Below are 15787 nucleotides of genomic sequence, written 5' to 3' on the forward strand. Positions count from 1 at the left end.
GGACGCACGAACGGGGGCGGAAAGGTTTGTCTGAAACTTTCCCAGCTTTCAAAGAGTCTTTCCATAGACACTCTGATGTCCAACAACGAACGTCGATCATAAGTCCGAGCAGCAGAGACACAATAGTCAGACGATAGGGCTGATATGGCAACATATAGGGTGAGTACAAACATAAAGAGTTTACACAAATGCGATGCAGCAGCGGCCAAGCCAAACACAGGCGCCATCTTGCTCTTGAAGATAGATTATAATATGCTTATGTACCATCAGATGAAATCCTGCAGGTGTCGGCTCTTTCTCCGTCCATGCAATAAATGCACATCATTGAATGAGCGCGGATTTCTAGCGCATTTACTTGAACTTCATAGGTAATATATCTATGGTTTAACCCGTTTGAGAGGCGGCCCACTTTAGGCTTCAAAAATGCTCTTCAGAAACCTACGGGTGACGTCACGGACACTACGTCCATTTTTTTTTACAGTCTATGGTATTTCCCCACTCGTGATTTTTTTTTTTTTTAAAGATGTTATGTGCCTTGAAAAAGGCGGTTGCTAACAAGTGGCTAAATGGGACAACAGAGGCTGTCGACGAGATTAAACATCATCACACCGAACATCACTCAGTCCACTTTTACAGTCTAACTCAAACGTTCTGGGAAAATGTTTTTAGATAAAAACTTAGAGTTGTCGGAGCCTTAGTGATGGTGATGTTGAAGTCGTGGGACCGTGGTGTAGTTCGTTTATAGCCTGCCTTTAGCTTTTTACTTCTGGTGACTGCATTTAGGCTTAAAAAATTCATAAGTTTTTTTCATCTGTGAAAATGATCTTGATGGACAAAACGTGTAAGTATCATAAACTTCTGTTGAACCCACAGAGAGGGTTTTTGTCGAGGGAACCAGGGTGATGTGAACTGCTGGTTGGCCTACAAAGTGACATCATTCCTGCACCACTATATTAATATAGAGATTAGAATAATTGGGAACTTTAGATGCATGCAAAATGCAAAATGCAACATGCAAAATGTATTAATAAAGAGTAAGCGCGCCACTAAAATATGTAATTTTTCAAGTTTCTATTAAATGTGAGCATTTTGGGGAGAAGTGTGGTGGAATCTGTGTATATGAATACTGTGATAGTTACAGTACTCCAGTTCTTCTTATATATCGCAGTCGGTACTATGCAAATTAGTGTGTAGTGCTTCTGTGTATGTTTCTAATTTTCTCTGCTTTTATTTATGCTGTTGTTTTGTATTTATTATCATTGTTTTGTATTTAGGATCGTTTTAAGCGATTCTGTGTTTTTTTTTATTCTTTCTATAGAGATCTACTATGATGGTGATGAATGGTGCTTTGAAATGTGTAGGGCAAAAAAACAGTTGTAAACATTAAGATAAAACAGTTTTGCAACCTTCCTATTTAAATGGGACCTACTTAACCATTTACTGTTATTTTAGATTCTCAGGTATATATATATATATATATATATATATATATATATATATATACAATGAGGAAAATAAGTATTTGAACACCCTGCTATTTTGCAAGTTCTCCCACTTGGAAATCATGGAGGGGTCTGAAATTGTCATCGTAGGTGCATGTCCACTGTGAGAGACATAATAAAAATAAAAAAAAATCCAGAAATCACAATGTATGATTTTTAAACTATTTATTTGTATGATACAGCTGCAAATAAGTATTTGAACACCTGAGAAAATCAATGTTAATATTTGGTACAGTAGCCTTTGTTTGCAATTACAGAGGTCAAACGTTTCCTGTAGTTTTTCACCATATTTGCACACACTGCAGGAGGGATTTTGGCCCACTCCTCCACACAGATCTTCTCTAGATCAGACAGGTTTCGGGGCTGTCGCTGAGAAACACAGAGTTTGAGCTCCCTCCAAAGATTCTCTATTGGGTTTAGGTCTGGAGACTGGCTAGGCCACGCCAGAACCTTGATATGCTTCTTACAGAGCCACTCCTTGGTTATCCTGGCTGTGTGCTTCGGGTCATTGTCATGTTGGAAGACCCAGCCTCGACCCATCTTCAATGCTCTAACTGAGGGAAGGAGGTTGTTCCCCAAAATCTTGCAATACATGGCAGCGGTCATCCTCTCCTTAATACAGAGCAGTCGCCCTGTCCCATGTGCAGAAAAACACCCCCAAAGCATGATGCTACCACCCCCATGCTTCACAGTAGGGATGGTGTTCTTGGGATGGTACTCATCATTCTTCTTCCTCCAAACACGATTAGTGGAATGATGACCAAAAAGTTCTATTTTGGTCTCATCTGACCACATGACTTTCTCCCATGACTCCTCTGGATCATCCAAATGGTCATTGGCAAACTTAAGACGGGCCTTGACATGTGCTGGTTTAAGCAGGGGAACCTTCCGTGCCATGCATGATTTCAAACCATGACGTCTTAGTTCATTACCAACAGTAACCTTGGAAACGGTGGTCCCAGCTCTTTTCAGGTCATTGACCAGCTCCTCCCGTGTAGTTCTGGGCTGATTTCTCACCTTTCTTAGGATCATTGAGACCCCACGAGGTGAGATCTTGCATGGAGCCCCAGTCCGAGGGAGATTGACAGTCATGTTTAGCTTCTTCCATTTTCTAATGATTGCTCCAACAGTGGACCTTTTTTCACCAAGCTGCTTGGCAATTTCCCCGTAGCCCTTTCCAGCCTTGTGGAGGTGTACAATTTTGTCTCTAGTGTCTTTGGACAGCTCTTTGGTCTTGGCCATGTTAGTAGTTGGATTCTTACTGATTGTATGGGGTGGACAGGTGTCTTTATGCAGCTAACGACCTCAAACAGGTGCATCTAATTTAGGATAAATGGAGTGGAGGTGGACATTTTAAAGGCAGACTAACAGGTCTTTGAGGGTCAGAATTCTAGCTGATAGACAGGTGTTCAAATACTTATTTGCAGCTGTATCATACAAATAAATAGTTAAAAAATCATATATTGTGATTTCTGGATTTTTTTTTTTAGATTATGTCTCTCACAGTGGACATGCACCTACGATGACAATTTCAGACCCCTCCATGATTTCCAAGTGGGAGAACTTGCAAAATAGCAGGGTGTTCAAATACTTATTTTCCTCACTGTATATATATATATATATATATATATATATATATATATATATATATATATAAAGAAGAAACAACTGATAGAACTCTTTGGAATGTCACAATTCAGAATATCAGATAAATTTGTACCACATTATGAACACATTTTACTGAAAGTTGCTCACTGAAAGCTCTTCTTGAATCTTTTGCACCAGCTAACAATTTTTGGTTCCCAGAATGTTCTCAGATGTTTTCTGGTTCCCAGAACATCGCCAGGACAGATATCTTAACATTCTCTGTTGGTTATCTTGGAAAGTTTTCTTTGCGTAAAAAGAACGTTTCCTGTTGGTTTGGCGAACATTCCTCTAACTTCTTTACTCTGATATCACGATTATGGTAAGGCCTATCAGGGCCTATCCTTTCTAGAAAGATGAACTATGATGGTGATGAATGGTGCTTTGAAATGTGTAGGGCAAAATAACAGTTGTTAACTTTAAGATCAAACAGTTTTGCGACTGTCCTATTTAAATGAGAATTCTGCAGTGTCAATTAACCATTTACTGTTATTTTAGATTCTCAGGTTGTAATCTCACTGATCAGTGCTGTGAAAGTGTGGCTACAGCTCTACAATTAAATTCTTCATTGAGAGAGCTCGACCTGAGTATCAATAACTTGAAAGATTCCGGAGGGAAGCTGCTGTTTGATGCACTGAAGAGTCCAAACTGTAAACTAGAAAAACTGAGGTTTGTTTGTCAGATTCCTTTGTATATATATATACTGTATATATATATATATATATATATATATATATATATATATATATATATATATATATATATATTTTATTACATTTTACCAACAGTATACAGAGAGTGGATTTGTTGGATGAAAGTGGAAAGGATCAATATACTGTTATTTGCCAGTTTCAAATAATGTTACAGCATGATTTAAGTTTATATATACTGCCTATACATATAAAGAAGAAACAACTGATACAAATCTTTGGAATGTCACAATTCATTTTAGCCCAAAGGATAATATCAGATAAATTTGTACCACATTATGAACACATTTTACTGAAAGTTACACTGCTCACTGAAAGCTCTTCTTGAATCTTTTGCCCCAGCTAACAATAAAGTAGTTTCTGGTTCCCAGAACATCCCCAGAACAGATATCCTAACGTTCTCTGTTGGTTTTCCTGGAAAGTTTTCTTTACGTAAAAAGAACGTTCCCTGTTGGTTTGGTCCCTAACTTCTTTACTCTGATATCATTTACCCTGCTATACATCAGTAATCATCCAGCACTGCTGCATCAATACTACAAACCATGTCTTTTGATCTGTAGTTTAATCAATAGAAATAATCCAAGCACATAAATCATTATATGTGACCCGATCTGGCGAAATGAGTCGGAAGTCGCAACGTTCCATTTTAAGATATGGGCCGTTAATGTGGAAAAACAATGAAATAATATTTTTTATTTTATTTATTTTTTTGTGCTAAATTTCAAAGAACAGACATTCAAAAATAATCTCCTAAAGTTTCGTAGTCCAGATAATTGAGTAAAGGTATTTAAATGACTATTAAAGTTTACAAAGTTTTACTAAATTCGCTGGAAATGAATATTGCTTTTCTCAACTCCTCTCCTCACCTCTGAGCATTTCCCGGGTATCCCCTGAAACGTCTCTGCTCTCCAAATATGGTGTTACACGTTGTATAGAACCAATCAAAAAGCTTAGAAATGTGCACAAACGCTGATCATTTGTCAATGGGAAGCCCCATTTCGACTGACCGGCACGCGATTGGTCCAGCCATCCTCCTGTCAGATTCGCGGCGCTCTGTGTAAACAAGCTAGCAGATCTCCTCAGAAAGATTAAATATTATTAATTTGAGAAATGTCGCTGTCAAAAGAGAGCAAAGTCGCCAAAAAGTCGCCAAAAGCGTTGATCTCACTGGAGGCTTCTAACCTAAGCTCTGCTGCTGGTCATCAAGAGTGGCTAAGGCTAACGTTAGTCAGTGATTGTTTTGAATCTGGAGACGTGTCATCCTCTGATGACAGCGACAGCCCTGTGGTATTTATCGTGTATAGATGTGAGTGAGTGCAATTATTCTGTGAGTGTATTTATCTGCAAGGAGAATCCATTACAATGTGTTTGATTTATTTTAACCCAATATTTAACTGTTGGTATATCCGTTATGAATATGTTACACTGTTATTGTCAACTAGCCTACACAAAGATATGATTGCATTATTTGTTCTCTGTTTCCTTGTCTCTCTGCCTCTCTCACTCTCTCTCTCTCTCTTACTCTCTCTCTCTCTCTCACACACACAGACACACACACAGACAGACAGACAGACAGACAGACAGACACACACACACACACACACACACACACACACACACACACACACACACACACACACACACACACACACACACACCCTCTCTCAAGCAAAACTGTAGCACCTCTGTTCAATCTTTCTGATTTTAGTAAATGTTTGTAAAAGTGCCTTTTAAATTATTTATTCAAATAAAAACTTTAAAATAATTTGAGCTTCAGCCTGGCATAATAGCATATATTAATGTCTTTGGTCAAATTAAGCTGTACAATAAATAGTTCATCCCTTTAAATGCAATGGATTTTGAAAGATATCAACAAAAAACGGGCAAAAAACTTTAAAAGCGATTTTCTCAGGTTTTCAATTGGAAAAAAGAGGGCAGACGACCATAATTCAAATGTGTATATATTTACAACCATTCAAGGTATGACTTTGACTAGGATATCATTTGAAAGCTTATGGTCTCCTCTTTCCATTAATACCAAAATATCAGTTTTGAAATTTGGGTCACTGTGACTCATTTTGCTGGATCAGGTCACATATGGAGCATTAAATAAGATACCATTTTTCAATTAACGTAAGATTTCGTATGGGCTTGTTTCACTGTACTACAATAACACAGATTTTATGTTATTTCAGCACCAAATAACAATGACTTCAGTACAATCTAGGGGTTTTAAAATATGAAATTTAGTCACAGACATTAATTTTATTTAATTTTTTTAACTTATTAACTTTAACTAGGATAATGTTCTGGGAAGGTTCACTTTAGACAAACCTAAAAATAACCTGCAGGGAACGTTCTGTATGAGTTCTCTTTAGGTTGTTACAAAAAACCCTATCTGCAACCTTCTGGGTTGAGAAAGAAAAACATAGAGGATCTTCCTGTAATGTTCTTATTTGGGAGTGTTCTGTGTTTACTGGGTTTTGTAAAGCATTAAATACACTGCAAATACAGTTCTTACATAAGGGTCAGTGATGTAATCATTTAATCTTCTGTTTAGATTGTCCATCTGTAATTTCACTGATCAGTGTTGTGAAAGTGTGGCTTCAGCTCTACAGTCATTAAAGTCCTGCCTAAAGGAGCTGGACCTGAGTAACAATAACTTGAAAGCTTCAGGAGTGAAGCTGCTGTCTGATGCACTGAAGAGTCCAAACTGTAAACTGGAGAAGCTGAGGTAATTTTAAAATAGTCATAAAAATGAGGGGATATATATTTATATATATTTAAGCCTTTGATGTCTGTCATTGTAGATTATCTGGCTGTATGGTGACAAAAGAAGGATGCTCTTATCTGGCTTCAGCTTTGAGTTTAGACTTCTCACGTTTGAGAGAGCTGGATCTGAGCTACAATCACCCTGGAGATTCAGAGCTCACTGCACTGAAGGAGGATCCAAACTGCAAACTGGAAAAACTCTGGTATGATGGACACTAGCAATGTTTACATTAACACTTTTTAAATTTATTTAAATGTAGCCTATTCTTATATGATTTCATTCTTATTGATAATTCACAAAACACTCCTTACATGAACTCTAAATTAAGGGACTGAGTTGATATAGATGTAGGGTGAGCAGATTTCTCATGGTGGTTTACGGGACGGGATGGACAGGCATAACCAACTGTTTTTAAGCAAGATTTCATTTACAACTTTCTCTGTATTTGAACATTCAGGCACAAAGAGAACTGAATTCGGGATCGGGCGCTGTCTGAGAGAGTGCTTCTGGTGTATCTCATTCAGCGCAATACTACATTGCGTTCTTTTTCACAACTTACTGTGCAAAATAACTTGATAAACTCTTTTTGAAGATCCCTGTTAAATGTACACACATGCTGCTTGACATCTTCGTGTCTGACGTGGTCTGCTCCGCACTCTCTAATACCCCACCTTCACTAACGGCAAGTTAATCGATAATGAATTGTGATTGGATGATAATTTTGATCTACAAAATATACTCTGACGAGAATGGCTAGCTTTGATTAAGCTATTCCAGACCTGCCAACCTGTACGCATTATGCGTATCGGGTACGCATTTTGACCTCAAAGTACACTGGTACGATTTGTCACTCTAAAAACCTGGTGACGCCTCTGTGGACGCGCAGTCCTCAAATCAAGCAACAACAAAAGAAGCGTAATTCGACCAATCATAGCGCTGGGTTCATTCCCCAAATAACAAGCGGGGATGATTGACAAATGCGTAAGGCCTATCATTAAAAAGAGACTGAAAATCGAGAGCAATAAAGAATCCCGCTCAATCCCCCTTCAACTCCCGCGGCCCGCCGTCTGACTGATTTAAGCGAGGACAGTACAGTAGTGTTGTGGCAAAAATGTATATTAAACCCTCATCACCGCGTAAGAGAAACTCTGATTCAAATTGTCTTTTAAAAAGTATTTATTCTCTTGCAAGAGAAGGTCAGACAGTCATACAGACATTCAGAGCCTGAGCCTGAATTCAAAGCCTGCCTGCCTGCAGAGTGTAAGACAAAGAGGAGGAGCTGTGCGACACCTTTTAAATTCTTTACCAAGGTCTCCCTCAGCGAATTATTGTTTTTCCTAGTAGTTTTCAACTAACTTGGGCACACTTTTGCTAACACTTGGACCAACAAATTTAGATGCATCCTGACCTCTGAGGTCAGAAGGTCCCTCTTCAGCTATCCCCATCCTGTCTCACTCTGCACGGATACAGGTGTACAAACATATATACATTTCCCGTTCACATACCACACTACAAACAATATAAACGTGACTACTGAAGATCAATGAAAATCTAAATTTTCCATTACAGTAGTCACGGTACTTCTAACTCCTGAAGGTAAACGGACTGGGGTAATCTGCATGTGTTACGTTATTGTGTTAATAATAACTAAAGTAGCCTACCTAATTATGTTACATATTTATTTTGTATGAAAACTAGCACATTAGCTACTTATGGATTAAAAAGTACTGTTGTATCAGTGCTGCACGAGCTCTCTCTCACAAACACAGACGTGCGCACACAGAGAGAGAAGATAATTGTAAAATGAAAATTTAGTTTGAATTTTTAAATGAAAGTTTAAATTTTGTTCTTGCTTGTGTTTTTTCTGTCAAAATGTCAGAAAGCATTTTGTATTATCCATTCGTGTTTTTAAAATTTGTTAAATGACGGACGCTTTACTGTTAACACAGCACTCATTATATGTCATATTCGTCTTTTTCGAACTTATACTTGATTTCTGTCAGGACCACTACCGTCAAATATGATTGACAATTAGCATACAGTTTGGATTGGCGGTATGGTTCCGTTCTGGGCGAGAACTCCCTGCGCATCCATGCAGCCTAGCATGGATAAGAGCAGGGAGAGCAGCAATAATCCCCCTTGGGGTAAACAGAACAGAACCAACATGAAAATTTGCAAATATATTTAATTCAAGATTTTAAAAGTACAACATATTCAATAATTATTCTGATTCAGGGGGAATCAGAATGTCAAATCCTGACTGGGCGAGAGGAGGAGCTGGGGATGGAGGAGGGTAATTAGCTCCTGAGAAACGCGATAGCTGCTGATAACACTGAAGGAGCTTATATACAGTATGTATACGGTGATAGGCGTCGTATTCCTATAGGTAGATGTGGATCAGCTGATGCAAGCTTGACTAACGTGACCTGCCAGAACTAACACTACGCTTGATATTCTTTTTAGAATAAGTGATTTGTTTTGCTATTATTGGTCATGTGACAGGACTCCTGTCTATTCATTGTCAACTGTTTTCTATGAATACGTTTGTATTGGCTAACGTTTATTCAGCTAATGTGTGTCTGTTTAAAATGTGCAATGTTCAAATGCAAAGACAGCACGTCACAAATAGAAAATCCCCTTTTCCCTGTGGGATTTAGTATCATATTTGGATATTGGAATAATAAATTAAGTAGCTGTTGTACAAAAACAACCATCCCCCGTCAGTATAAAATAAATAAAAAATCATTGTAAAAAAAATTGCCTACCTAATCTTTAATCAGATTATCAAAGGTTTAAACAACTCAATCCAGGCTACGTTAATCCGGGCACATTTGGTTTGCCACAGGACCGCAAATGTGAGTAAATTCGGTCATCTTTGCAGGACTGTGATACGAAGAGTGTGCAAAGTAACATTTTAGTAACTGTGTGGAAGTGAATAGCACATAACAGGCATAATACTGGTATAAACATGAATATCTCTTGGTAAAATATATGAGTCACGTGACCAAACATAGGTCTTCGTTTTGAATACCTTTTAAATTAAATTAGGGGCCCCTAATTTAATAACAAATGATCGTTGCGACGGAAGCGAATCAATCAAAACTAACTTTAGCTGGAAAATAACTTTATTAAAGAACCGCTATAAAGCCAAACCAATCTTACCTTAAATTATACGTTTATCTCTGTAAAGCTGCTTTGAAACAATCTACATTGTTAAAAGCGCTATATAAATGAAGATGACTTGACTTGACTTGACTTTTACAGTCCACACTACAACGCGAAAACAGCATTTTAAAATGTATCCACTTTGGAGAGCGTTTTCAAAAAGCTTTGTTTTCATTAATAAAAACGCTGTCTCAGTGTGGACGGAAAGCCAAAACAGAGAGAAAAAGATGCGTTTTCAAACGAAAAATATACCACTGGATTCCGTAGGACCCAAGGAATAGAACGAGGTGAGATTCAAGGCTATTAGACAAAATTCGCAAACGCTATAAACATATTTGTCAATTTTAGTATATCCGGACCAAAAGAGCATAGGTTGTTTCAGGGCATAGTGCCGAAGACACAAATCAACTTTCGTAACAATATGCTAAAGTTTTCATAAAATACGGCATTTTATGACAAAATTCAAAATGGCCAATGCCCAAAATGGCTAACATGGGACAATTTGGTATTGTGTGACTCTTTTTGTCATTTTTTTGCTAGCACAGTCTGAACATGATTTCAGAAATGTTGGTGAAAAATGGACAAAACATCAAAATGGTGGAAAAATTCATGACAGATATTAGCATCATATGGTGCAATCTACTTGTCATGAGCCACAGAATCAGAGGAAAAAATACTTTTCTTCAAAACCTTAGTTCAAAAGTTATTAGTATAGACATGAGTGAAAATTTGTTGTGTTGTATTTTTAAGACTTATTTATTTCTTTTTGGTGAGTCAGATGAATAGAATGTGGCACATGCTTTTTTTTCTTCGACAGTCTGGATCATGGGGGAGAGAACATGATTAAAGGAGGACTACAAAAATGTAGGTGCCTTTTCTTCACAGGACACCATTTTACATTAGACCAGAATAAGGTCTGAAATATAAAATGTTTTGATTGTGTATATGCGGTCAAAATATTTATCTGGAGCTGAAAAGTAGATCCAAGGCCAATCTGATTCTTGAACATATTTTGTGGCCTTATTAATGTTGTTTTCTTGTGTCCAGATTTCTGTCGTCTCACATTGGATCCAAACACGGTACACAATCGTCTCTCTGTTGTAGAGGGCAACAAAAAGTTGGTATGTAATCCAGAACCAATTTCACATCCTGATCATCCAGAGAGATTTGATGGCCTTCCGCAGGTTCTGTGTAAAGAGCATCTGACTGGACGCTGTTACTGGGAGGCTGAATGGACTGGGTTGGGTGATATGGCAGTGGCATATAAAGGAATCAAAAGGAAAGGAAAAAGAAGTGACTGTGTGTTTGGATTCAATGAAAAATCCTGGAATCTGAGCTTCTTTAGGGAGACACTGATCGCCTGGCATGTTGGTAAGGGAACACAGATACCTGCCCCATCACCTCCCTATACCAGAGCAGGAGTGTATGTGGACGAGCCGGCTGGCATTCTGTCCTTCTACGGCATCACTGACACACACACACTCAGACACCTGTACACATTCAACACTACATTCACTGAACCCCTCTATGCTGGATTTGTGCTTTATACTAATTCAATGTCTCTGTGTGATGTTGAACAAGAGGATGAATAATTTCTGTTAAAAATGTATACACATTACATAACAAAATGTCAAAACAAGTGTCAGTTTAAAAAAATATAGTTCACGTACCCTTTTCAAAACATTTCACAAAATGAGGTTTAAGTTTCTAGATATTAAAACATTTATAGGTATTCTCCAAAGTGAAGAAAAAAAATCTATGGCTGTCAAATTGTGTGTAATGAATATGTAATATATAATGAACTATATCGATTAAGGTTATGCTAGGACATGGCATGAAAGATGTGACATGAAGGACGTAGGCCCTGTTTACACCTGGTATTAAGATGGGAGACACATTCCCTTTTACACTTGGTGTTTTAATCCGTCTCTTTTGTCCACTTTTAACCACTTCTGTCCTGATTTCTTCAAGGAAAGGGTATATGGGTTGGCAAATGTATGGGCTTTTTTTTTTTTTTTTATCTAATAGACGAAATAAGCTCACGCAATTCACATATGAACACGGCCAGAGACGACAGAAAAACACACGGAGAGCGTCAGCTTTCGTTTCTGCTTTGACAGACACAAGACCAGCCGAACACTGAGTGAGTGTTAGAAATCAGGAATGGAGAGAGAACATTGTGCTTGGTACATTTTTCGTCCTCAAACCAAACTTGGGTCTCCAGCCAAGGTTTAAATCCCGTCTGGCTAGCGCACTTCCCATAATGTTTAAGCATCAGGTCAGTAGGCGAAGAGTAGACGGTCTTTTGTGGCTGTTTGAACACATTCGACCACATGAGCATTTACTCTCCGAAAGAAATCCGTTCGAACGCGAAGGAAAAAAAAAATCCTTCCTAAGTTATTCCATGTCAAATAAGAAAGATATGATAAAATAATAAAAGATATGTCTTTTATTAGTAGTTTCTCAGCATGAGAATGTCCTAATGTAATGTAAGCTATATTTTCCAAAAATTTGAAAAGTGTTGAAAAGACTCCCCTTGCTATTGTTTTGGAGTCTTTAGTTTTGTGTATGTCACTCAGAAATGAACAATTTTATAAATGACTTCCAAATGTGTGAGGACTAAACAAAAAGGCTACCTTTCTTCCAAATGCTGTAAATTTTGATTACTTTATGCCATCACCACAATTTTATCCAGATGTAGCTCACTTTTAGGGGAACTTCACCAAAAAAGAATTCCCCCCTACCGTATATCCTTCCCGAGTTATTGCATGTCAAACAAGATATGCAAAATAATAATAAAAATGTATCAGCAGTTTCTCGGCATGAGAATGTCCAAATGTCCACAAATTTTAAAAGTTTTCTATCAAACGAAACCTACCTTTTGACTCTCCTTGGTATAGTTTTGGAGTTATGAGTCTTTAGTTTTATGTGTGCCACTCAGAAAAATATGCTAAAATAAAACTCTAAAAATGCCCTCAGGGCTTAAAGGGACTATGTGTAGGAATTTCTCCCATCTAGCGGTGAAATTGTATTTTGCATTCAAACGAATAATGCTCTCCAGCACCTCACTTTTTCAAATGCGCGTTGCATCTACGGTAGCCGTTATGTACCAAAAAGCTTATAATAGCACTTCGAGTTTTTCTTCGGCTGAACAGGTTTGTTATTTAAAACAAACTGAAACTTGAAACAACGAAAAAAAAGAATGTTACAGTATGTACTGACTGTGAAAAACATTAACTATGGTAATTAGTAGTAATGCCTTCTTTATTCGTTATATTTTTTTAAGTACGTGAAGTACGTTGTTAGATATCATCATCATCAGAGCCTTCTCTAACGTTGCTTTACTCAATAGCTGCTATTCATCAAAGAGCCTGTTTAACTTTTAACTATAAATCTGTCTATATAATAAAGTACACAACCAAGCAATGAAAAAAAAGCTTGTAATTAAGACCGTAACATTGACTTACCTGTCGAGAAGAAAACAGGCAACTTCAGGGTTTCTTGAAAGCTTTCTCCTGCATTAGCTATGCCGACATTAACCCTTGTTTTTGTAATCTCCGGTCACGTTTCCTTTTAAGGTCTTTTTTGGACTTTTTCGACGACGAGGACTCATCCTGTGACTCAGCATATGTATGAACGGTGTATAAATAACCGTGCAGTGCAGCCTTTTAAACTTGCCGCGGCAGTGACAAGCGCCTCTCACTGCTCTGCTCCTCCGCTTCTGCTGGCTTCAGTCACGTGACGCTGGCTCTGAACGAAAACGCGTTGTGGAAACGCGTTGGCCTAGTACTTTTTGTCCCTCTCTGCTATTATAGTTTTTCAAGATGGCGGAACTACATGGAAGCCTCCGTGGATGTATATAAAGATAATAAATTCTTTGTTTACGAGGATTAGTCTGATCATTGGCATAGGTATTTGTACACCATTGAGGGCATATTTATGAATAAAAATATTGATTTTAGATAATAAAATACCTAAAAAGCTACACATAGTCCCTTTAAGTAATAAAAACATTGCTTCAGTGACCATATTAAATCAAAGATTCTGCTTCAATGATCTGCGAGCACAAAGTATTAAAGGTGAACTAAGTAACTTTTTTATCTTAACTGAACAGCTTCGGAGTCATTGGAATGGTTATATGACTGTTTTCGGGTTGAATGGTGGTCTTCTCGCACCCCTCGAGCGCCTGTGAGACGAAAAACCACCCTTGCAACTTTGGGCCGGCGGGCTGCCGGCCGCAGCATCAGGAAGTATCGCGTGATATCAGGTCTCGCGATGTAACAAACTGCTTTACGGCACTGCACACATATACTATCTAAACATTTATACACTCTAAAAACTGCTGAGTTAAAAAATAACCCAACCTTAACCACACCGTTGGGTCACTATTGGACAGAACACGCGCTGGGTTGGTTTGACCCAAGTGCTGGGTTTTACCATTTAACCCATATTTCTGGGTCATTCATTTGACCCAACCAGTGGGTGAAATCAACCCTCTTGCTGGGTTAAGTCTTACTCATGTGCTGGGTTATTTCTTGTCTCATTGCCTTAATAAAATTAATAACAAATATTTGTTATATTACAAATGTAAAATAATTATTATCTCTGTAATACAATAAACCAGAGAGGCCACTGTATATGTGATTTCAATCTCATTTTTATTTTTATTTTATTTTATACATTTCTTTAATACTTTTCTTTATCGAATACAAATGTTAATCAATGTCAAAGGTCTGACATGTCCCCCTCGTCTCATTCCTGAGGCACAGAATGTGCAGCAATTCACCAGTCATCTCATTTTGTAAATATTCAACCATGTTGGTCCTCACCTGTTGATTACACAAGTCAAGTCATCTTTATTTATATAGCGCTTTTTACAATACAGATTGTATCAAAGCAGCTTCACAGTGATACTGTAACATGAATATAATACAACAAAGTTTGTTTCTAGATGAAAATTGCGCCATCGTCCACCTTAAGGCAAATCAATAATATTGTTGAATATTAAATGTCCCCAACTAAGCAAGCCAAAAGCCAAGGCGACAGTGGCATGGAACCAAAACTCCATCAGTGACAGAACGGAGAAAGAAAAACCTTGGGAAGAAGGCTCAGTCGTTCAGTTCTCCTCTGGCCATCGAGCGAACAGTGTATAATTATGATCCAGGCAGCATTACAGGTCAGAGGTCAGATTGAATAAGAACATTCAGAATATTTATCCAGTTCCGTCTGGTTGGAAGTCGGAGTCATCACACCGGTATGGAGACGAGTTTGTTGAGGATCAGTCATGTCGATGAGGGCTTCACAGGGCTGATGAGGCTGGCACTTCAGGGATGCGTCATGGATGGGTCCAGGCGCAGGTCCACCTTCTGATCTGGATACGGCCCGGATCCGGCTGACTTCAGTAAACTTTAGAATGAACAGAAAGACAAATTCTTCTTATTAAATAATGAGTACATCAGGTGTTATAGGAAAGTGTCCCCGGTTCCGGCTGACCTATGCAGCCTAATAATCATTTAACTGATTTGAATAATAGTGTTACGTTCCACGTGCGTTTCGCTGGCGTGGGAATGATGTTTTCGCTCGCTGATGCACTACACGTGTGTTGTGCGTTCATTGAGTTTTCTTTCTGTTTGTGCCCGCCTCTAGGTCGCTGTGACTGGCTGACTCATCTGTCAGTTATCCTTAGGGCGGAGCACCAGAACCAATCAGAGGCAGTCCAGCTGGTTTAAGAGAGATGGCGGGTTCATTCACTTGTCTCTATCCCTCTCTTGCGGCAGCAAGCTGTTATGCGGCGTGCTGAGTTTTTGTATACTCCTTGAGAGTTTTTGCCTGTTTAATCTAATCTACCCGGAGAAGTGTGCTATGTGCTTTAGTGATTATATTTATATTTAGTAACTTATTCGTATTACGTGTGTATCACTATATGAGAATATAACAAGAGTTTTCAGCTGCAAAGCTATTTTGGGAAGGAACATCAGGTCAGTATATCGCGA

At 38.2% G+C, this 15787-nt stretch overlaps 1 protein-coding gene across 1 annotated transcript in view; it reads left to right on the forward strand.

The window, feature by feature from the left end:
- Positions 1-12150, forward strand: part of LOC311295350 (protein NLRC3-like) — a 46596-nt gene extending 34446 nt beyond the window's left edge. Inside the window, exons 4-8 of the mRNA XM_084416681.1 lie at positions 3645-3815; positions 6417-6590; positions 6667-6831; positions 10612-10658; positions 10842-12150. Of these exons, the coding sequence (XP_084272807.1) occupies positions 3645-3815; positions 6417-6590; positions 6667-6831; positions 10612-10658; positions 10842-11386 (1102 nt within the window). The 3' untranslated portion in view covers positions 11387-12150. The remainder of the gene's footprint in view (positions 1-3644; positions 3816-6416; positions 6591-6666; positions 6832-10611; positions 10659-10841) is intronic.
- Positions 12151-15787: the final 3637 nt, after the last annotated feature.

Source organism: Rutilus rutilus, assembly GCF_951802725.1.
Source record: "Rutilus rutilus genome assembly, chromosome: 8".
NCBI classification, from domain to species: Eukaryota; Metazoa; Chordata; class Actinopteri; order Cypriniformes; family Leuciscidae; genus Rutilus; species Rutilus rutilus.